Source organism: Lontra canadensis, unplaced genomic scaffold (genome assembly GCF_010015895.1).
Source record: "Lontra canadensis isolate GAN:19392208 unplaced genomic scaffold, GSC_riverotter_1.0 scaffold2, whole genome shotgun sequence".
Classification (NCBI taxonomy): Eukaryota; Metazoa; Chordata; class Mammalia; order Carnivora; family Mustelidae; genus Lontra; species Lontra canadensis.
This window is the reverse complement of record NW_022630996.1, coordinates 736,086-759,943: the sequence shown is the minus strand read 5'-3', so window position 1 is coordinate 759,943 and position 23,858 is coordinate 736,086. Positions and strand designations below refer to the sequence as shown.

At 39.0% G+C, this 23,858-nt stretch overlaps 1 protein-coding gene across 1 annotated transcript in view; it reads left to right on the top strand.

Annotated features, from left to right (window-relative positions):
* CNTNAP2 (contactin associated protein 2) overlaps positions 1-23,858 on the top strand; it is a 1,928,204-nt gene that overhangs the window by 1,562,574 nt on the left and 341,772 nt on the right. Inside the window, exon 15 of the mRNA XM_032866749.1 lies at positions 22,635-22,762. Coding sequence (XP_032722640.1) covers positions 22,635-22,762 — 128 coding nt within the window. The remainder of the gene's footprint in view (positions 1-22,634; positions 22,763-23,858) is intronic.

The window sequence follows — 23,858 nt, the reverse complement described above, 5'->3', positions numbered from 1 at the left end:
TAGCAGAAAGAAGCCTGCTAAATATGAGACCATTCCAAACAGACAAGAAGAATAATTACGTAATTATATAATAGTAATGCTAATATGAAGTATTTGACCAACGTTGCTGGAATATTTCCTATCCCAAGTAAATTAAAAAACAGGATGAGCCGACCATCCTGAGGTCAGGAAAGAAGAGGCCGTGGTGCTTAGCTTTTCCTCCGGGGGTAAAGCTACAGTGCCAGGGGCTCACTCTCTCTGTCAGAGATGCCATAGGCACATAATTGGGCCCTTTCTTTCTTATTTTTGAACCCCAGAAATAAGTCTTTCCTTTTTTTCCTATAAATTGTGGTTGTATGCAGGAAATTCTCAAGGACAACAAAAGCCCTGGCTGGTGAGGCTAAGTAAGAGGACCAGTCACACCCAGGGAGGTAATGCCCCAGATTATAGAAGTCCAGGGCATCCCCTTTTTGTAAAAAGTCTTCTAAGTCAAGTGTCTTTTGATTCTATATACTTCTGTCTCCTTCTCACATCTAACCTATTCATACCAGACATCTTCTGCCCGCTCCTTGAGAAGTCTGTGTGTTCTTTGTAGAAGTTTATTCGTATTCCCTGTACTAAACTTCTCTCTCCTGCCTGCCTCAACATTTTCTCTCTTGTTATCCCTGGACTGTACTGAAATGAAAACATCTATGTCTCTCCCTCTCTCATGCCCCCTTCTAAAACGGTTGTGTTTCCTTTTGATCTATCGTACTTTCTAGACCAAGGATATTTGATATTTTCTGAAGAAGTCAGAGAGGTACCTCTTGTGTGCCCATCTGAGACTAGCTGGCGTGATCCCATAACAGATACACAGAGCGTCCGGGCACAAGATGTTGGAAAGGTACACGTGTGGAGATGAGAGACCCCCCACCTGACGGTTGGCACTGTAAACATCGCATTCTGTGAACCGTGCCCCAGAGCCCACCCTCTCAGAGGGCCATGGTTTCTGGGAATGGCATCATTAGTAATGTGTCCTATATCCTTCCAATAAAAGACTTTAAATAAAGGGAAAACTTTTCTGTCAGGTAACAGTAAAACATTTACTTCCACATGCACTCGCTTTAACCAGCTTGAACAAATTCGTTATTCCCGGGAGATTATTCTCATTGGTAATTCGGTGATAAAAGATTCTAGATAAGGTGCATTTTAGTCACTGGCATTATAATTTTTATTTCAGAATCTCACTAATCGAATATTCATTATCTAATTATAATTAGAGTTCACAATTCCCTAAAGAATGCTTATAACGATTTAAATGAATATGGACTTAATTAAAGGAATTAAATTAGGGGATTAAAATCATTCAAAGGGGGTAAATTTTATTCTGAAAGAACTACAGAAAAGGAATACCAGGAAAGAAAAAAAATAGGGGAAGGCAACAGAAAATTAGTAAAAAAGAAGCAACACAGATCCCCAATGTGCTCTGATGGAGAGATATCATAGTAACTTAATTATCTTCAGTTATGTAAAAAATAAATAACACACGAGTCGTCTGGCAAGTTCCTTGAAGACCGGAGCTATGACTGGTCTGATAGGATTATTTTTTGCCTTCCTGACCTGACCAGTGATAGAGCCTGAAACCTGTAGACTCTCAATATTCATTAAATGAATAAGGAAGCAGACTCTGTCTCAGAATTTTTAACAAGTAAATTCATGAGTCCTTCAAGTCAGCTTGTAGATACAGGGCTTAAAGGAATTCATATTTGAATCTAGTTCGAATGTGTGGCTTTGAGTTAGAATGCTGGTTGATATGCTCTGGTGTTACATTTGAGGCTGACGAGGCCATCCCGGAGGCAGCCAGTCTCACGGGCAGAGATGGAAACTGGTAAGGTGTCTTGTAAACTCTTTCCTGCTACAGACAGAGATCATCCCTCATTAGCTGAGAAAAAGCATGACCCTAAGACAGAATTAGGCTTCTCTATACACGTGTTAAGTTTGTGTTCTGGTCATGCTAAACATTAAAGAGGAAAGGATTTGGAGCTGCTTTATAATGCTTACAATGTTGTAAAGGGAAGTGATGAGTTTAATAATAGTTAATATCATCTGAACCATAGGAAGCTGCCATTTTTGTATGTCAAACACTGTTGAATTTCACATAGTTGAACCTGATATTTATTGAATGCTTACTTTGTGCTAGGCACAGTACTATGTAATTTACCGGGTGTAAACTGATTTTGGAGAAATGAGGGAAAGTTTCACAGAAGAGATGACAACTGAACAAGGCCTTAAGAATGAGTGGAATTTTAACAGACAGGTAAAATAGGAAGGACATTCCAGAACAGGGAACAGGTACAGAAGAAAGTGTGAAAGTGAATGAAATTGAATAATAATAAATGGTTCAGGTGGCAAGGAGACAAAGAGCTGATACCACAGTATGTTCTCTATGCTCTGAACCCTCAGAAGACATAGAATATTGGAACAGACATTGTGAAGAGACCAGTATTGGGAACTTGAACTTTGTCCTAGAAAACAATAATGAGCCACCAATGCTTTCTCCCTCTGGAGCTATAACTTTCATAGTCTGAAGTGTACAGATCATAAACATACAGCTCAGTTGTTTTTATGTATTGATATAGTCATGAAATTTTTGCCTAGATCAAGATCTAGAACAAGAACATAGTCAGCTTCCTAGCTCCCTTGTACCTTCTCCTAGACAGTCCCCACAAAGTTTACTTTTCTGACTCCTATTACCATCAATAATTTTTGCCTCTTCTTGCCTATCTTAGAAATGGAATCATTCTAGCATGTACTCTTCTGCGTTTGGCTTTTTTTTTTCTCAATATTTTGTTTTTGAGATTTACTGTATTTTTTGTGTAGCTGTAGTTCATTTTACTTCTTTATTGTGTCCTATTCCATTATTATTTCCCCCATGGAAGGAAAATTAATTTAATGGGCTTTATTACAGAAGCCCAAGAGTTACCATATACTAGTTGGTTAAGACACACATATCTTTGAAAATTTTATTTATTTGAGAGGAAGAGAGTGAGAGAGAGCGCACACAAGAACAGGGAGAGGGAGAAGCAGATTCCCAGCTGAGCAGAGAGCCTGACGCTGGACTTGATCCCAGGACCCTGGGATCATGACCTGAGCCGAAGACAGATGCTTTAACCAACTGAGCCACTCAGGCGGCCCTTGACATATCTTTCTATGATGGGAACAGGTACACAATGGCAGCTATAACATCAATAATTAAGATGTTAAGGATTCACCAATATTCCCTATTTGTCTGTCTCTTAATCTCATTTGTTAAGCTCTGTAAGTGATCTACCATGAAAGCTGTATTTGAAAGGCCATAGAAAGACAAAAACCATGCTTCACAGAATGGTACAAAGCAAAACATTATTTCTCAGGATATTAATATGTGTACTGGGAAAAAAGTCCCTTTTCCAGGATGCTGGGTTAAAGGTAAATATGTTTTACTCAGTGTAGAGATTGTCCTAATCTTTGTTATCCTCACTGGTATTTTGTGTCTCCAGGAGTGAAGTCAGGAACATATGTAGCATTTTCCACACTTGGGAGATCAAATCTCTCTCCCCAACCACACCAGAAAACTGACCACCCTCTCCCAGAATTAATGTTTTCCCAAACTCAACAGAAAAAGTGATATACAACTGTTTGGACTTGTTGTGATATACAACAAAAGTGATACATAACTGTCGTGAATTATGTCGTTTGCCACCAAAAGTCATGTTAAGGTCCTAACCCCCAGTGTGACTATATTTGGAGATAGATAGGGCCTTTAAAGAGATAATTAAGGTTAAATGAGGTCATAATGGTGGAACCCTCGTCCCTTAGGGTGGGTGTCCTTATAAGAAGAGGAAAAGACACAGACTGTGGGAGGACATAGAGAAAAGGTGGCTGTCTGTCAGCCTCAGAGAGAAGCCTCAGCAGACAGCCCTAACCAGCCCTTTGATCTAGACTTCCAGCCTCTGGGACTGCAGGAAAATAAATGCCCGTTTCAAGGCCCCCCACCCCCTTCTGTGGTATCTTGTTGCGACAGCTCCAGCAGACTTAGGCAACAACCTCCAAGTCAAGTAAGGATCGTCATCACCGTGTTGGACCTCTCAAGGAAATAAGCAACTAAATTCCCCCAGGCTTGTTTGTATCACTTGCCTGTTTGATTTTTCAGATTATTTGCAAACTGGACACTCTGCCCTATCACAAGAATGGGGCAACTTCCCCTTCTGGCTCCTCACAAGAACCCAATGAATTCACACAAACAAGACGTTCACATGTTTCATTCTCTCCATAAAACCACTACTAAATTGAGTTTTGCTTTGTTTAAGATTTGCATTGTCCTGCAAGTTGCAGCCACTTACTCCCTTCTCTGATGGCATTTGCCATCCCTCAATTAATGGCAATGGATATTTACTGCCTTTCTTCTAAAGGGAGGATTTATATGGCTTTTAATTTGTGTAAGTTGGACTGCATCATAAATGGTTCACCCTCTAAATTACAAAGTAAGCTTGCCAATGGAGATGACCTTGTTTCCTAAAATCTAATTAACGGAAGTTTTAGAAAGTCCCTGAGAGGGTTACTGAATTTCTGTTTTTCTTCAAACCCAGTAAACATCCAAGACCTAGCTGGCTAGAGTGAACCACAGAACTCGGAACCTCACTGTGAAGTTATCTGGTTAGTGCTTCCTTCAGCCATTTTCTCCAAGAGTGCATTTCTCCAAGAATCATTTCCCAGAATAGTACTGGCTAGCCTAGTTCAGAAGCCAGCTGTATCTCACTTTGTGAGATATGATTTGAAGAAAGAGACCAAGGTGCTCTTTGCTCCCAGGATCTCATGGAACAAGAGGATATCGAACTTGTTATTTACATTCTCCAAAAATGGGCATAATGTCCTCATAATGTGCTCCTTTAAGTCATTCTCTGGGCAAATATCTATGCTCTCTATATGCTCTTTGTATACAGAAGATATGCATGAGTTTTGCTTCCAAGTCTGGATAAGAATGTGGGCAAAATGATAATAGACATATGTGATAAGCCATAATTAATTGACTCAGCTCCCAGTCTGTGAACAAAAGTCTCAAACTCCAGTAGTCTTAGGATTATCCTATCACTTCTTCCATTTGTCATTTCTCATCCCAACTTTATTTTTAAAAATTATTTATTTTTTAGATTTTATTCATTTATTTGACAGAGAGAGACAGCAAGAGAGGGAACACAAGCAGGGGAAGAGGGAAAGGAGGAGGCAGGCCTCTTGCTGAGCAGGGAGCCCAATGCGGGGCTTGATCCCAGGACCCTGGAATCATGCCTGAGCCAAAGGCAGATAGATGCTCAATGACTGAGCCACCCAGGCGCCCCTCTCATCCCAACTTTAAAACAAGAGTTTACAGTTGGTCTTTCTTCTCTCCTTTTCCATTTGATGACTAATCACTGAGATTTTTGTTTTCATTACTTTCCTGGAAGTCTTTGAGATACGCCCACCGATGATCTCCATACTGATATACCCAATGTGCACGTTTTTAAAATACTAGACATTTTTTGTGATATTTAATATAATTAGCTGCTTTTTTTTTTCCTTCCCTGAAGTTCTCTATTCCCTTGCTTTATCTTACACATAATTGTTTTGGCTCTCTCCCAGATCTCAGATCATTTATTTTCAATTTCCTTGGGTTGTCCTTCTTCCTTCATGCTTGAGACGAATCACATTCTTATGCCTCTTCCTGTGGCTGTCTTTGGCTTTACCTTAGTCACAGTTATTGAGAGATGTTTTAGAATTTTGTTTTTATTTGAACCATCTCATCCTGAGGAGTAAATGCTTTTCATTACCATTGCTGAGGCCTTTTTCACATGTCTGCATTTTACAGCATCTTCAAGATATTGGTAACATAAAAAAAAAATATTGATCATCTTAAGGGCCCCCCAGAGTCCAGAGACAGGTAGAGGAAACCACTTCTACCTTCAAACAATCTTTGGTGTCCACTAGGGGAACAAAATGACCTGCTGAGATGAAGTGGGAATGACAAGGTATGTCAAAAATGATGTGATGTTTGTAGAGAAAAGATTGTGGTAGAATCGATATAAGCATCATTTCTATGGATTTGTGTTACTTGGAGGGGGCTTTAGAAATAGCAACAGGAAGAAAAAGCAGTGCTTCTTAGTTAAAAGAAGAATGCTTATATCATTGAAAAACAGAGCCTTTTAAAAAGGACGGGCAAATCGATAAAATAAAAATTCAAGGTATATTGAACTTTCTTCTGAGGCCAGTTTCATCAGAACTAAATGCTCTTTTGCAAAGATCCATCTGTTTAATAAAAATTTAGGGAGAGGAGAGTCTGATGGCTATTTTTCATGATTAGGAAGCTCTGCAGAGACAGTGAAAGAATACCATATATACATAATAAGATGAAAATTCGCTCTTATAAAAATTAGCCAGATTTAGAGTGTCTTTCATACCCAAGGAAGGGATCAGAAATTAGGTTTCTTCTGTTGTCTTGGAGTTTCAGCACTGGCTCCAAGGCTATGAACTAGGCATAGGAGACGCCCACATTATAACTCTGGGTGCAGCTCTACCAACATTACCCAGTTACCTACCCCAGGTGACACAAGAGAAGCCTAAAATTTCCTGGAAAAGTCTAAGAAACCAGTGGGAAAGATATATTTGCAGCGTTGTTAGCGTATTCTATCTGTCTGTAACCGTCAGCACCATTGTGAGAGCAGGAAGAGGGGAGCTTCTGAGGAATGAATCAGAGAGCTTGCCCCATGTTTGCTGGAGTGAAATATGATGGCATGGACTCATATCTGCCCAGAGGAGGGGCGGAGGGACATGGCATATTGTCAGTTGCCTCCCCTTTCAGAGTTCCAAGAGACAAGAGTGCATTGTGGGCCAGATAGAACCTATGGGATGAAGCCAACCATGGAACCCACCCCAGACCCATCGAGCCAGGAGTGAGACTGAAGGTGATCCTGAAAATGCAGAGGGGAGATATCAGTGATCAGATAAACATGCCATTCCAATCTCTGTGTTTGTCTATTAGTTACAAATGAAGTTTCAGGAACACTGAAGGAACCCAGAATATTCACCCTAATTTTTAAAGATACATGAGGCTAGTACAAATGAAGGTATTCCCAATGGCTACTTTTGAGTTGACCTTCAAGTTGACCTTGAACTGCTAGAGATGAAAATACATGGAAAATATTCCAAACTAGTCCTCAATCCAGTGAGACAAATTTGCTATGTGATAAAAACATAGACGCTCATATCTTTTCTAGAAAAACAACTGAAATTATTTTAGCAGATTTTGAGAAATATAAACATACAACCTCCCTATTCCTAGTTTCTGGAATAGGGAGATTGGTTTGTTTTGCCTAGTTCAGCCGCTAAGTAAATACCTTAGACCAACCATAGTTTTATTCTGAATCTGTTACCTCATCTGAAAAATAAGGGTGATAACTAGATCATCTCCCAAAACATAGGCTGGATACTATATTAATGGTTTCTAGAGAAACTACATAGAACAACGAAGTCCTGTGCTCAAAGACTTCCACTGATTTCACCCCTTGAAAAATAGACCTTCATGATATTTTATGCCACATTTTTAAGTTGGCCAAATTTGTTGCAATGATTATGGCTTGTTGATCTAGAATTAGAAAACAAACAAGCAAACAGTAAGTGAAATCAGAGAACTACAGGGGAGGAGAAAAGTATTTTCCTCTACCTGGCATAGGATCTCCAGCTGGGGTCCTCTCAGTTAGACAGGCCAGAGACAGATTAACAAGAGGAAAACAGAGAAGTTTCAAAGCATGAGCCTGATGTATGTTCCCATAAGAGCACTCAGTAATGAATAACCCAAAATATGTCTAGAACTTGGACTTTCATACTGTCTTAAGCCAAAGGACAAAAGGGTTTAGGCTTCTAGGTGGGAGACAAGTTATGAGAAAGGGACCAGGAAAGTATAGTAACCAAGAGTTGTTTAATAAGATTTGTTTTGCAGATTAAGTCAGTGTCTTCTCCATTGAAAAGAGTTGTTGAGAGTCCTTCTTTCAGGTACAGAAGAGAGAGACATATCTACAAAAGGAAATTTCCTTTATGAAAGAAACATTTGTGCCTTTTCTAGAGCTTTTCCTGTTTCCACTGATCTCAGTGGGCTTTAGTTCAAAAGAATCTATATACCAAAGGGGCCTATTCTGGAGCTGCATATGCTGATCCCCTTCAGAACCAAGATATAGTATAACTTATCTTTATAAAGAACCAAGAGCCCAGATAAATTTAGCAGCTTACTTTTATGTAGAAGAAGGATTAAATTAGTACTATAGCCTTGAAGATCTAATTCTTCCCACTATATTAATTATCTATGAGACTTCGAATTGAATACTAGTTTTCTAAAGAAAAAAATAAAACCTCAATTAGAGGAAAGGGATAATAAAAGTTTTTCAAGAGCATTCAAGGAACTTCAATTATGAGAAGAGTTTTCTTTCTCATCTTTCACCATTGATAGTAAGCACATACTAATTACTATTTTAGGATTGTGCCTAGTTAACTTCTGTGTTTGTTCATGTATTTATTCAGTCATGAAACATATGGAGAGAGCTACTTTTAGGTGTCTACTAGTATTTGGTTTATAAAGTTGCATGAGACAATATATATGGCCTCAAGGAACTTGCATTCCAGAAGGAAAATCAAAGAAGAACATTTTGCATAGAATCCCGAAATGGTTACTAAGGGTTTTCTAAGAGATTCTAAACTGAAGAGATAATTGTCTTGCATTTATAAAAGGTCTAAGCTATTCCCACTGAACAGGAGTAATTGAATCTGTAATTACTTTCATTTCATAGGGGACATAGACATGGATTCTAAAGATCTAATTGTGATGGTTGTTTTCTTAATTACTCTAATTGCTTTGTAGAGAACACTACCTTTCATCCATTGAGGAAAGCTCAATAGTCAATAGTGACTGAGAACACCATTAGAAGAATTTTAAAAGTTCTACTTCCTGTGTATCAGATTTGGTTGTTTATTTCAGCATCTGATGATCCAGCCATGCTGAGATAGCCCCTGTGTGTTCTATAAACAAAGGCATTGGCTTTTGGTCATGATTTTTGTAAAGGAACATAAAAGAAAGGACAGACCTGCTCCACGCTGACAGTAGGGCTGTCCTTCTAAGGCCATGTAATCACCTCACCTCCCTACAGTCATTTCTGCCATCTCCCCAATCCAGCCTCCACAATTCATAGAGATCTGCTTTCTGGAAGTAGGCCTTTGTCCCATTCCATGGCTTCTATTAAAAATGGATGGAAACAATGGTTTGTCACATTATTCCCTGGAAGCAGGTGTTAATAGGGGCCAGGATAGAGGGATAATGGGAGCATTAGTTTCTTGTTAAGGGAAAGGCAGTGGGGTGCACCCCCAGGCAGAGAAAATTTTGAAAGGCAGAGTTGATGACAAAAAGAAAAGACAAAGGATAAAAATTTCCATTTCATTTAAAAAAAAATGTTTTAACTAGAACTGGCCTTGACTTAAGTTTTTGGTTTCCCATATTTCTTTCTTTTTTTTTTTTTTTTTAAGATTTATTTATTTATTTGACAGACAGAGATCACAAGCAGGCAGAGAGGCAGGCACAGAGAGAGGGGGAAGCAGGCTCCCTGCCGAGCAGAGAGCCCGATGTGGGGCCCGATCCCAGGACCCTGGGACCATGACCCGAGCCGAAGGCAGAGGCTTTAACCCACTGAGCCACCCAGGCACCCCTCCCATATTTCTTATGTACATTAGGTATGAACTAATACACAGTAGGGTAGCATTTGGCATTATACCCTGAAGAACCATCTCATTCCTGGGTAGAGTCACTTTGTGTATTGGATGTGTTCCTGAAGAATTCTTTGGGAGTAAAATTTGTCAGGTTCAACTGTATGCATATCCCTATTTCCTTGTACTTCCAGAGTTACAAGGATTAAATGAGATGATCCATGGGCAAAACACTGTAAATATTTTAAAATTATACAACCGTAAGTTATTTATGTGCTTTTTGACTCAAAAGATGGAAAGACTAAGAATGCAAACGTTTTTTGATAAAAACAACTACTAATGAATCTAACATTTTTAGTGGAACTTATTAGAAGAATATTAACTTCCCAGAAAAATTCAGGAAAATTCTTGCAAGGTTTTACCTTTTGACCTACTTTTTCTCAGTACTTACTAAGAAAGAAGTATGTGTCTGGAGATAACTATTAGGAGGCAGAAAGGAGGGAAAGATAACAAAAACTTACAGGTAATGTGGACATGTTTTTTTGAACCAAAAATCACACAGAATATTCCAAATAGTTTAGAAATAGTCCTTGAGATGAAGGTATGCTAAAAAGTATTGGCATTTCCAGGATATTACCACTGCAAATGGTGATGGGTAAACAGAACTCCAGTGTTAGGCATGTCCTGAAAAACCAAGGACATTTGATTTTTGAGGAATGAGGTACAGTTACTATTTTATTTTATTTTATTTATCTTATTTTTTTTTAACATACAATGTATTATTTGCTTCAGGGGAACAGGTCTGTGAATCATGGGTTTTACTCATGATTAATCATGAGTCCTACTTACAAGTCACAGCACTCCCCATAGCACATACCCTCCTCAATTCCATAACCCAGCCACCTTATCCCCCACACTGTAGCAACCCTCAGTTTGTTACTGAGATTAAGAGTCTCTTACGGTTTCTCTCCCTCCCCTGTCCCATCTTGTTTCATTTTTTTCCTCTCCCTTTTCCCCATGGCCTCCCCATCCAGCCTCTCAAATTCCTCATATCAGAGAGATCATATGATAATTGTCTTTCTCTGACTCACTTATTTCACTCAGTATAATACCCTCTAATTCCAACCACATCATCGTAAATGGCAAGATTTTGGTTTTTTGGATAGCTGCATAGTATTCCATTGTATATCTATACCACATAATCCATTCATCTATTGATGGTCATCTAGGTTCTTTCCGTAGTTTAGCTATTGTGGACATTGATGCTATAAACATTGGGGTGCACGTGCCCCTTCGGATCACTACATTTGTATCTTTAGAATAAATACCCAGTGGTGCAATTGCTAGGTCATAGGGTAACTCTATTTTCACCTTTTTGAGGAACCTCCATACTATTTTCCAGAGTGATTGTACCAGCTTGCATTCCCACAAACAGTGTAGAAGGGAAAGTTCCCCTTTCTCCACATTCTTGCCAACACCTGTCAGTGCCTGACATTAATTTTAGCCATTCTGACTGGTGTGAGGTGGTACCTCACTGTGGTTTTGATTTGTATTTACCTGATGCCGAGTGATGTGGAGCACTTCTTCCTGTGTCTGCTGGCCATCTGGATGTCTTCTTTGCAGAAATGTCTGTTCATGTCTTCTGCCCATTTCTTGATTGGACTCTGTTCTTTGGGTGTTGAGTTTGATAAGCTCTTTATAGATTTTAAATACTAGCCTTTTATCAGATATGTCATTTGTGAATATCTTCTCCCATTCTATCAGTTGTCTTTTGGTTTTCTTCACTGTTTCCTTTGCTGTGCAAAACCTTTTGATCTTGATGACGTCCCAATAGTTCAAGTTTGCCCTTGCTTCCCTTGCATTTGGTGATGTTTCTAGGAAGAAGTTGCTGTGGCTAAGGTTGAAGAGGTTGCTGCCTGTGTTCTCCTCAAGGATTTTGATGGATTTGTGTCTCACACTGAGGTTTTTTCATCCATTTTGAGTCTATTTTTATGTGTGGTGTGAGGAAATGGTCCAGTTTCTTCTGCATGTGGCTGTCCAACTTTCCCAATGCCATTTGTTGAACAGATTGTCTTTTTTCCATTGGACATTCTTTCCTGCTTTGTCAAAGATTAGTTAACCATAGAGTTGAGGGTCCATTTCTGGGCTCTCTATTCTGTTCTATTGATCTATATGTCTGTTTTTATTCCAGTACCATACTGTCTTGATGATTACAGGGATCAACTCCTTAATTTCTCTTTCTTCTGTCTTGCTATTGGTATATATAAATGCAAATGATTTCTGTGCATTGATTTTATATCCTGACACTTTACTGAATTCCTGAATGAGTTCTAGCAGTTTTAGAGTGGAGTCTTTTGGGTTTTCCACATAAAGTATCATATCATCTGCAAAGAGTAAGAGTTTGACTTCTTCTTTGCTGATTCAGATGCCTTTTATTTCTTTTTTGTTGTCTGATTGCTGAGGCTAGGACTTCTAGTACTATGTTAAATAGCAGGGGTGATAGTGGACAGCCTGCCTCCCCATCTCTCTCTGCCTGCTTCTCTGTCTACTTGTGATCTCTGTCAAATAAAAAAAAAAATCTTAAAAAAAAAAAGATTTATAAGGTCTATTCTAGAGGGTGTATCCAAATTAAAAAAAAAAGTTAAAATAGGAAAGAGGAAACATTTTAAAAAAATAGAATAAGAAAAAAAATAAAATTTAAAAAATTTAACTTTGAAAAACTAAAGAATCATGGGGAAAGAGCCATAAATGCTATGTGTTGCTTTCCCCTAGCTCTGGAGTTCTGCAGTTTTCATTGATGGAAATTGGTCTTGGCTGGATGTTCTTGTTGATCTTCTGGGGGAGGGACCTGTTGCAGTGATTCTCAAATGTCTTTGTCCCAGGTGAAATTGCACTGCCCTTGCCAGGGGCCAGGCTAAGTATTCTGCTTGGGTTCACTCTCGGGAGCTTTTGTTCCCTGAACACTTTCCATACTGCTTTGGAGGATGGGAATGAAAATGGTGGCCTCCCAGTCTCCGACCGGGAGGAGCTGAGAGCTCAGTGCCCCACTCTTCAGTGCACCCTCAGAGAAAATCAGTCCATCCTTCCCATGTCCCTGGTCTGCAGCTGCGCTCTGAGCTCACCCGGCCTGTGACCAAGTGTTTCTCTCTGATGCACAGCCCCGTTTGGAGTCTTCAAACCCAGTAGATTCCTCTTGCACGCTCCCACGCCACTCCTCCCAGAGGAGGAAGGAGGTGGTCTCCCCAGGATCTGCCATTTGTGGGGTCCCTGCTCAAAAAGCAGTGGTCTGACTGTGCCTCAGATCACAGTTTAAGGTAACCCCCAATTGAGAACCCAGTGCTCAGCTCTGTCTCTGCAGCCGGCCTTCCCACTCCGATACCTGGGAACTCTGCCACACTCAGACACCCCTGGTCTTTTTGTGTCCCCAAGGGTCCTGAGACCACACTGACCCCACGAGAGCTCCATCCCCTGCTTAGCCTCTGGAGCACGTTCCTCAGTAGAGTAGGCTTCTAAATTTCCGATTCTGTGCTCACTGCCCTACTGCTTGCCGGAAGCTGGCCCCTCCCACTGCAGTCTGTCATCCTGTGTATTGCCTCGGATTCACTTCTCTGCACAGTCTACCTTCCAGAAAGTGGTCAATTTTCTGTTCCTAGAGTTGCTGCTCTTCTCTTCTCTCTGTCTCGTAGGCATTCAGAATGGTTTGATAACTAGCTAGCTGAATTCCTGGGACCAGACAAAAATTAGGTCTTCTACTTCTTCACCATCTTTCTCCTCCCCTCAGTTCCTATTTTAAAGATAGTCTGGGAAGGTGACAGGCATAGCAAGCTGGGGTAAAGGGTACAAATGTTGAATAAGGAATGAGGATGAGACTTGGACATGGGTAAAATTGGTGGAGTGTCCTGCACCATTTTAAAATCTCATCTCCTGTTAAAAGAATGCTTGTAGACGTCAAAGGTGAGAACAGACTGAACAGGGTATCCAAGCAAGTGTTCTGAGATCCTACTTAGGAAGCAAGGTGGGTGGACTATGTAAACGTTGATACAGGGTAAGGACCGTAAGAAAAGGGAGTCAGTGATTCTGTAGCCCCAGGTACATAGTCACAAGGCCAGAAAATGGACCGTTTCGTAATTCCATGTGCTAGCACTTCCAGTGACGTGTAGAAAGGAAATGTTTTTCCCATTGAAAGCTGGTGCTTATGACTGTCTACAGTCCTTTTTTTTTTAACATGACTATTGAAATGTAATTTACATACTGTAAAATTCACCCATTTTAAGTATGTGATTCAAGGAATTTTAGTAAATTCACCGAGCTGTGCCAAAGAAATCACCTCAGTCCCAATTTAAGACATGTTCATTACCCCTATAAAATTTCTGTTTATCATAAATCCTTGTTCCCATGCCCAATCCCATGCAACCACTAATCTAGTTTCTGTCTTGTTAGCTTTGCCTTGTCTGGACATTTCGTATAAATGAAATTTTAGAATATGTGGTCTTCTGTGTCTGGCTTGTTTCACTTAGCATGATGTATTGTTTTGTTTAGATTTTATTTACGTATTTGAGAGAGAGACAGTGAGAGAGAGCATGAGAGAGGAGAAGGTCAGAAGGAGAAGCAGACTCCCCATGGGGCTGGGAGCCCAATGTGAGACTCAATCCTCAGACTCCGGGATCATGACCTGAACTGAAGGGAGTCGCTTAACCAACTGAGCCACCCAGGTGCCCCAGCACAATGTTTTTGAGGTTTATTCGTTTTGCTTATTTCATTTTGCCCATTTCACTTCCCTTATTGCTGAATAATGTTCCATTGTATGGATACACTACACTTTGTTTATCCATTCACGAGCTGGTAGACATTTGCGTTGTTTCCACTTTGGGGTATTATGAATAAAGCTGCTATGAACAGCTACCTAAAATTCCCTGTGTGACCATCAGCTTTCATTTCTGTTGAGTAGATGTCCACGAATGGAATTATCAGATCATTTGGTAAATCTGTGCTTAACTTTTTAAAAATTTTTATTTATTTATTTGAGAAAGAGAGCACAAGGGGAGAGGCAGAGGGCAAGGGAGAGAAAGAATTTCAAGCAGACTCCCTACTGAGCATAGAGCCTGACACAGGGCTCGCTTGATCCCATGACCCCAAGGTCATGACTTGAGCTGAAATCAAGAGCCAGCTGCTTAACCGACTGACCGACCCAGGCCCCCCGTGCTTAACTTTTAAGAAACTGCTGAAGTATAGTTAAAAGCAACTGTGCCACTTTATGATGCCACCAGCAATGCATGATTATTCCAGCTTCTTCCAATCCTCATCAAAACTTGTTATTGCCTATTTATATTATTATAGCTACTCTGGTAAGAGGGATATGTCATCTCAGTCTAGTTTTAATGGCATTTTTCTCTGGCAATAATGCTAAGCACTATCTTGTGCCTTTATGTCCCATTTCTATGCCTCTTTGTAAGCTAAAACTTTATAGCTAAAACTTTGACTTTCCTGGATTCTTTCAGAAATTTCTGGCTTTGGTGATGCTGTGATGGAAATGCATAAAGCTCACTGACTGTAATTCTGGTAGTGGTTGTTGTTTTTAAGTAGACAAGTAGTTCTAAAACTTCAGAAAGGAGAAATTCTTCTCTGCTAAAATTATAGCACAAATTCATAGCATGGTAACTTTTATTGTTACAATTGCTCACAAATGCAAAAGTTTGGGATGTCTGTTTTTCTTCGGTTCTCTCTCTCTCTCTTTTTTTTTTTTTTTTCCCACTAAGCTAAGGGCAAGGCCAAACTGCCCAGAGGCTTGTTTGCTTTCTCGGTAGGTTAAGAACAGAAGGCAAGAGAAGAACAGACAGAATCCTTCAGGAAAATAGTACTGAAGCAAAATAACAGTAAGGCCAGCTTAGAGAAGGAAAATCCATAGAATCAAGTTTTATTGTAATAAGAAAGCTGATAGAAATGTGATGCAAGAGTCTTGAGTTCAGGGCCTATTTGAAATGGATGATAGAATTTTTCTAATGTACAAGCACAGTAACAGATGTAATTAGATTATGCTGACATGATAAATAGTTACTGAATATCTCCCTAAATTAGATTGACCTCCATCTGTAAAGATCATAATTTTCAATGAAAGCTTGTTTTGCTGGCTAAATAATTTTCATACAGGTGCTAAGACAGCAGTCTTACAAGTGTGTTCATGGGTCCCTTTCCAGATCTCAGTTTGTGTCTTTTCACCTACATGTCTTTTTTGAAAGTGTGTTGTACTTCCTAAGACAGCAGAATATACATTCTTTTGAAATGCACATGAGGCTTCCTCCAGAAGAGCCACCTATAAGGTCACAAGCCAGACCTCAAGGAATACAAAAAGATTGAAATCATCCATACACCTTTTCTGACCACGAAACTATGAAACCAGACGTCAACCACAAGAAGAAATTTGGAAAGACCATGAATACATAGAGTTTAAAGTACATGCTACTAAACTATGAATAGGTCAACCAGGAAATAAAAGAAGAAATAAAAAACACATGGAAAGAAGAGAAGTTGAAAGCACAATAGCCCAAAACCTTTGGAATGCTGCAAAAGTGGTCCTGAGAGGAAAGTATACAGCAACACAGGCCTATCTCAAGAAGCAAGAAAATTTTCAAATAAACAATGTAACCGTACACCTAAAGAAGCTAGAAAAAGAACAACAAATGAAGCTAAAGCCAGCAGAATGAAGGAGATTATAAAGATTAGAACAGAAACAAATGATATAGAAACTTAAAACAAAAACAAAAACAAAACAATAGAACAGATCAATGAAACCAGGAGCTGGTTCTTTGAAGAAAATCAATTAAATTGATAAGTCTCTATCCAGAATTTTCAAAAAAAAAAAAGAGAGAGAGAGAGAGAGAGAGAGGGATAAAGAGAGAGGACCCAAATAAAATCACAAATGAGAGAGGAGAAATAACAGCCAACACCACAGAAATACAATTATAAGATAATATTATGAAAAACTATACGCCAACAAACTGGACAACCTGGAGGAAATGGATCAATTCCTAGAAACATGTAAACTACCAAAGCTGAAACAGGAAGAAATAGAAAACTTGAACAGACCAATAACCAGCAAAGAAATTGAGTCAATAATCAAAACTCTCACAACAAACAAAAGTCCTGTGTCAGATGGCTTCACAGGGGAATTCTACCAAATATTTAAAGAAGAGTTAATACTATTCTTCTCAAACTATTCCAAAAAATAGAAAAGGAAGGAAAACTTCCAAATTCATTCTATAAGACCAGCATTACCCTGATACCAAAACTAGATAAAGACTCCACTAAAAAAGAGAACTACACGTCAAGCCCTGATGAAGATGGATGCAGAAATTCCTAATAAAATACTAGCAAACCAAATCCAACCATCCATTAAAAAAAATCATTCACTATAGTCAAGTGGGATTTACTCCTGGGCTGCAGGTGTGGTTTGGTATTTGCAAATCAATCAATGTGATACACCACATTAATAAAAGAAAGGATAAGAACCGTATGACCATTTCAATAGATGCAGAAAAAGCATTTGATCCATGCATGATAAAAACCCTCAACAAAGTAGGTTTAGAGAGAACATAACCTCAGTATCACAAAGACCGTATGTGAAAAACCCACAGCTAATATCATCCTCAGTGGGGAAAAACAGAGAGCTTCTACTCTGTGGTCAGGAAAAAGACTAGGATGTCCCCTCTCACAACTTTTACTCAACAAAGTACTGGAAGTCCTAGCCACAGCAATCAGACAACAAAAAGAAATAAAAGGCCTCCGAATTGGTAAGGAAGAATTAAAACTTTCACTGTATGCAGATGATGTGACACTCTATATAGAAAACCCAAAGACTCCACCCAAAAACTGCCAGAATTGATAAACAAATTCAGTAAAGTTGCAGGATACAAAAATCAACATTCCAAAATCTGTTGCATTTTTATACACCAGAATGAAGCAGCAGAAAGAAATTAAGGAATCAATCCCATTTGCGGTTGCACCAAAAACAGTAAGATACTTAGGTATAAAGCTAACCAGAGAGGTGAAGGACCTGTGCTCCTACACCATAAAACACTGATGAAAAAAACTGAAGACAACACACAAGGAAAAACATCCCAGGCTCACAGATTGTAAGAAAAAATATTGTTAAAATATCTCTACTACCCAAAGCAATCTACAGATTTAATGTAATCCCTATCAAAATACCACCAGCATTTTTTTACAGAGCTAGACCAAACAATCATAAAATTTGTGTGTAACCACAGAAGACTCTGGATAGCCAAAGCAGTCTTAAATCAGAAAAGCCAGGCTGGAGGCATCACAGTTCTGGACTTCAATGTATATTACAAAGCTGTAATGATCAAAACAGTATGGTACTAGCACAAAAATAGACAAAAAAATCAATAGAACAGAATAGGAAACCCAGAAATGAGCCCACAATTATATGGTCAATTAATCTTTGACAAAAGTGGCAAGAAAATGCAATGAAAAAAAGACAGTCTCTTTGACAAATGGTATTGGGAAAACTGCACAGCTGCACACAAAAGAATGAAACTGGACCACTTCCTTATACCATACACAAAAATAAACTAAATGTGAGACCTGAAACCATCAAAATCCTAGAGGACAACACAGGCAGTAACCTCTTTGATATCAGCCATAGCAACTTCTTTCTAGATATGTCTCTCCTGAGGCAAGGGAAACAAAAGCAAAAATAAACTACTGAGATTTCATCAAAATAAAAGGCTTCTGCATAGTGAAGGAAACAATCAGCAAAACTAAAAGTCAGCCTGTGGAATGGGAGGGCAAATGACATATCTGCCAAAGGAGTGGTATCCAAAATATATAAAGAACTTATAAAACTCAACACCCCAAGAATGAATAATCCAATTTAAAAATGGGCAGAAGACATTGATAGACGTTTTCCCAAAGAAGACATGCAGATAACCAACAGGCATGAAAAAATGCTCAACATCACTGATCATCGGGGACATACAAATCAAAACTACAATGAGATATCACCTAACACCTGTCAGAATGGCTAAAATCAACAACACAAGAAACCACAGATGTTGGTGAGGATATGGAAAAAGGGGAACTCTCTTGCACTGTTGCTGGGAATGCAAGCTGGTGCCACCACTCTGGAAAACAGTATCAAAAAGTTAAATATAGAACTACCCTACAATCCAGCAATTGCACTATGAGGTATTTAACCAAAGAATACAAGAACACTAATTCAAAGTGATACATGCACCCTGATGTTTATAGCAGCATTATCTATAATAGCCAAATTATGGAAACAGCCCAAGTGTCCATCAACTGATGAATGGATAAAGAAGTGATATATATTTATATATATAAATAAAGATAGATATATATATATATATATGTATATGTATATAGTGAAATCTTATCTAGCCATAAGAAAGAATGAAATCTTGCCATTTGCAAAGACATGGAGCCAGATTGTGTAATGTTAAGTGAAATAATTATTCTTAGAGAAACACAAATACCATATGATTTTATTTATATGTGGAATTTAAGAAACAATACAAGCAAAGGGAAAAAATAAGAGGGAGAGAGAGAGGGGGAAAAAGAAAGACAAAGCAAGATACAGACTTAATTATAGAGAGTAAATTCATGGTTACCATGGAGGAAGAGAGCGGTAGGGGAATGGGTGAGCTAGGTGACAGGGATTAAAGAGTGCACTTACTGCAATGAGCACAGGGCAATGTATAGAACTGTTGACTTACTATATTGTACACCTATTTTGTATAACATAGTATGTTAACTAAGTATGTTAACATAGTATGTTAACTAAGTGGAATTTAAATAAGAACTTTTAAAAAGACAGGAACGTGGGCTGTGCTATAAAGTCACATCAGAAACTCTGTGCTAGTCACACCACTTCATTGCCATCTCTGAATTTGTTTTCACAACCTATTTGTTTCTAGCAGAATTCACTGCCTTGTGATTTTCACACACAGCTGTTTGTGACTTTAAAATCTCTGGAGTCCTATTTAGATCTCTGCTCAAAAATGATTGGGGGGGGGCTCTATCTATTTTTCTCATCTGATCTTTTTTTTTTCCTTTTGTCTTGGCTTGGTAAGGAATATTTGAGTGTTACAACTATTTTTTGATCTGAAGCCTTTGGTAAACTGCAATATGCCATTAAAAACAGTAATTAATTTGGGGATGAGGTAGTTCTAGACCTCTCTTTTAGGGTGTAGATGAAGTAGGGGATGCATGAGAATAAAACATTATTGTTCTCTTTGAACTCGCAACTTAAAAATAACCTCAACATTTCAGGAGATCTAATTGTATCTTAAAGGAACTCTCCATTTATGAGATTATTACAAAGATTTAAAAGTTGTGTCTCTAAGTTGTTAACCTGTATAGATGTATAAATTCTTAAAAGGTTACACACATCCAGTGTCATCAAGAAGATCACATAATGATTTGGATATTCCCAAATACCTGTTTTCAAATTGCTCTTACATTAGCACAAATTTTGTTATAAAGTGGTTACTTTCTCACTCATCATAAATGAACAAACAATAGCAAGTATTGGCATGGGTGTTGAGCGTCCTGATACATGACTGCTTGCCGTATAGTGCAGTCAATCAAAACATTAATTATTAACAAAGTTTAAATTATTTCTTACTGTTCAGTTAAATAAATTTTAGCTTAAATGTTTCTTTCTCCACCTCAGAGATATTCCCCTGTCTCTTCCCTAACCCCACACTCAACTATGGGGACGAGTTACATGACAGTCCACCATGATAGTTAGTGGAATATTGGCTCAATAAATTCCCAAAGGAAAAATGGATCCTGATGATTAGGAGCAGGAGCTGGCTGAATTCTTCTATAAAGGGCCTGAAAATAAATATTTTAGGCTTCAAGGGCCATATGGTCTCTGTCACAACTACTCAACTTTGCCATTATAATGTAAAGCACCATAGACCATATGTTGAAAAAAAAAAAAAGGTTACATTTCAATAAAACTTTATTTATGGACACTCACCTTGAATTTCATGTAATTTTCACATGACACAAAATATTCTCCTCTGGATTTTTTCCAACCCCTTAATATGCAAAGATCATTCTTGGCTCATGGGCCATAAGAGAACAGGCAACAAGATGAATAGCTGTTAGCACTTAGTTCACAGACTCCTGATCTAGAGTCATGTAATTCTAAGTGGATAATGAACTTGTGGAGAATATCAGCCTGAAATTCCACAGGAACACACATCATTCCTAGGAGGTTGTCAAACGCCAGTGTGTCATTAAAAGGTGTTTTCATTTGTTGTTGCTTTAAGAAACACTACATATCGGGTTTAATGGCAGGCTTTTTTTTCCTCTCTAATGTGGCTTTAATTGATAGAAGTTCCAATAAAAGAAGTTGGGTTTGCAAAATATTGCACGAGGTACTTGAGGCCAGGTCATCAGTAGATACAATGTCAATAAGAATCATGATCTTACTCAGGACTGAGTAAGGCTCTGATGTGAATTTCCATGTACAGTATATATATTCCATGAAAACGATGTCATTTTGATATAGTTTGTCTAAAAAAATAAGAAATTGGCCTGGGACAAGTCAAAAAAAAAAAAAAAGAATCATGATCTTAGTTCTCAATTGATAAACAAATTTTTAAAAAAGAAACATTATTTTGGAAGCTCAAGGGCAATGAAAATACTAAAGGAGTGTAAAAATACACTTGTTTGAGGCCCGCTGGCTGAATTCTGACTCTTTCCTGGGTTTTCCGTGGATCCTGACCCATGAGGGAGTGTGTGTTCCCTGACATTTGAGAAGATTGGAAGGATGAGTAACTATTCCTAACAGCATAGCATTTTAGAGGCAGGCTTCCAAGTTGGTTCCCCTCAATTTTCTGAACTATTTGCCAAGAGATGTGAAAGACAAATCTTTAACTTGATGGTTGAATGGCCTCTCGCATTCTGCTATCATCCAAAGTCAGTTTTTGTATGTACAATTTCAAAATTGTTATTTATATTCACACTGCACAGTGCCAAAATAAATCATACAAAAGGGTAGATTTGTGGAATGACTTTATAATGATTTGTGCCTCCCATTCATCCAGCCCCAAATGAGGGGATTTTTCAACCACAGCAGCACAAAAAAAGGATGAGGGGACAGGGATCTCAAGTTAAGGTGAAGTCTGTGCTGCACCATATGTCATGTTGGGCTCATCTCGTGGATTTCTATGCTCCCCTTCCTTTATTTAGGATGGGTACAGGGTAGAGTTAGGAGACCTGAAACATGATAAGTATAGAATAAGCAGGAAAGTGAATCCAAGAGAAAAACCAAACCAGGCTTGAATCTTCACTCTTCATTTTAGATGGAAAGAGACACTTGGTGTTGGAAACTTCACATAAATTCTTTCAGTTGTTGAAATAAACAAGAAAGAGGAAGGAAAAAAGTGTCCCTTATCTAGCTGATGCACAGCAAGGAAGAAAGCCAACTGCTTTGAAGCAATTGAGGAGACAAAAGGGTTTTTTAATAGAGTTTTGTTTCATATGTTATCCAAGAGATCAGTTTGACTTCGTTGAACTTTTGATTTCCTGACAACAGCAAACACATGCATGCTCAAGCGTTTGGCGTGTGTTTTTCATGCAGTGTGGGAGTCTACTCCCACTCCAGAATAGGATGCAACCTATTAGTTGGGACTGTCTGGAAATCAGGATGTCAATTCTGTTTTCCAGAAAGCAATGATGTCACAGCTGCTTCTGGGTAATACACCCCGAGACCACCTGATGGAAGAGAGAACAACTCTTTTCTACTTAGTGAACCTCTGAGCATGTATTGGAATGTGGTCAATTATCGGACAATTGAAACAATTATCGGAAAAGAGATGTTTCTGATTTAGCCTCCTCATCCTTTTCTGTTTTTCCCTGTGATTCAGGAGGAAGGACGCTGGCTTCTTATCCTACAAAGACCACCTGCCAGTAAGCCAGGTGGTAGTTGGAGATACCGACCGGCAAGGCTCAGAAGCTAAACTGAGCGTGGGCCCCCTGCGCTGTCAAGGAGACAGTAAGTTTGCCCAGAAGCTGTGGCTTGCACTTTCTTATCAGTTTGAAATAGCGTTTCCCAGAAAATCAGAGGATGGCAGGAAACAGACTTGCTCTGCTATAACTCCTAAAGAAACATACCATGCAATGAGAAGAGAGCCAAATGGAGAGCTGGATAGACCTTAATACATATAGCAGGGTGATAGCCATCGAGTCTCCAGGACAGGAACCTAGATTTGGGCATAAAACATAGATATCCATCTTCCTTGAATATTCATATGTAACAACTTTGACTACCTAAGTTTATGGTGATATAAATAGCCATGCTAATAGCAGACAAGTGGCAGTCAACAGCTGTGATTCCACTGAGTGCTGCTGTTAATGCCATTAGCATGACTATTTATATCACCATAAACTGAGTTATGGTGATATAAATAGTAGCATTATGGCTTAATGTATCACTGTAAACTTGGATTATGGTCATATAAAGTTTGACATTATTCCTATCAAATTTCATCATCATCAGAGCTCCATGGTCCCCTGTAAGCCAAGGATTGTTTCTGTAACTCCGTCTTGCTTTCGGGTTTCGGCACCGCAGAGAGGAATTTGGGGCTGCTAGCTTGGACTGTGGGAGGTCAGGGAGTTAGAACGATGATCCCGCCTAATTAAAGGCACCATTAGGATTTTATGTTGTTTGATACCCTTCAATGTGCTTTATGTGCAGTCGGAGGGAAACGGTGTCGGATTGCTATGGGGATTCTACAGTGAGCATCTTGGGTATCATTTCCCCTCTTCTTGTCTGTGCACATGATTTGGGCAACTCCCTTGGGAGTTCTGTGCTTTTTGTGATTCTGTGCTAGGCACCGGGAGACCTAGATTGTGTTCCTTGAATAACTGACTTTCCGGGAGACCTCAAGCAAGCCCCTCCACTTTCTCGGCCGTGGTAATGAGAATGCCACCTGCGTCCCAACTCCTCCTGGGGAGGCCATAAAGATTTTAGTGCCTGGATCCGGATTCCTCCTAGCAAAGCATTCTGTGCAATGGAATATTATTACCACGTCCATAAATCAAGGGAGAATGAGACCTACTCAATGTAATAAATTATTGCATCAACTCCA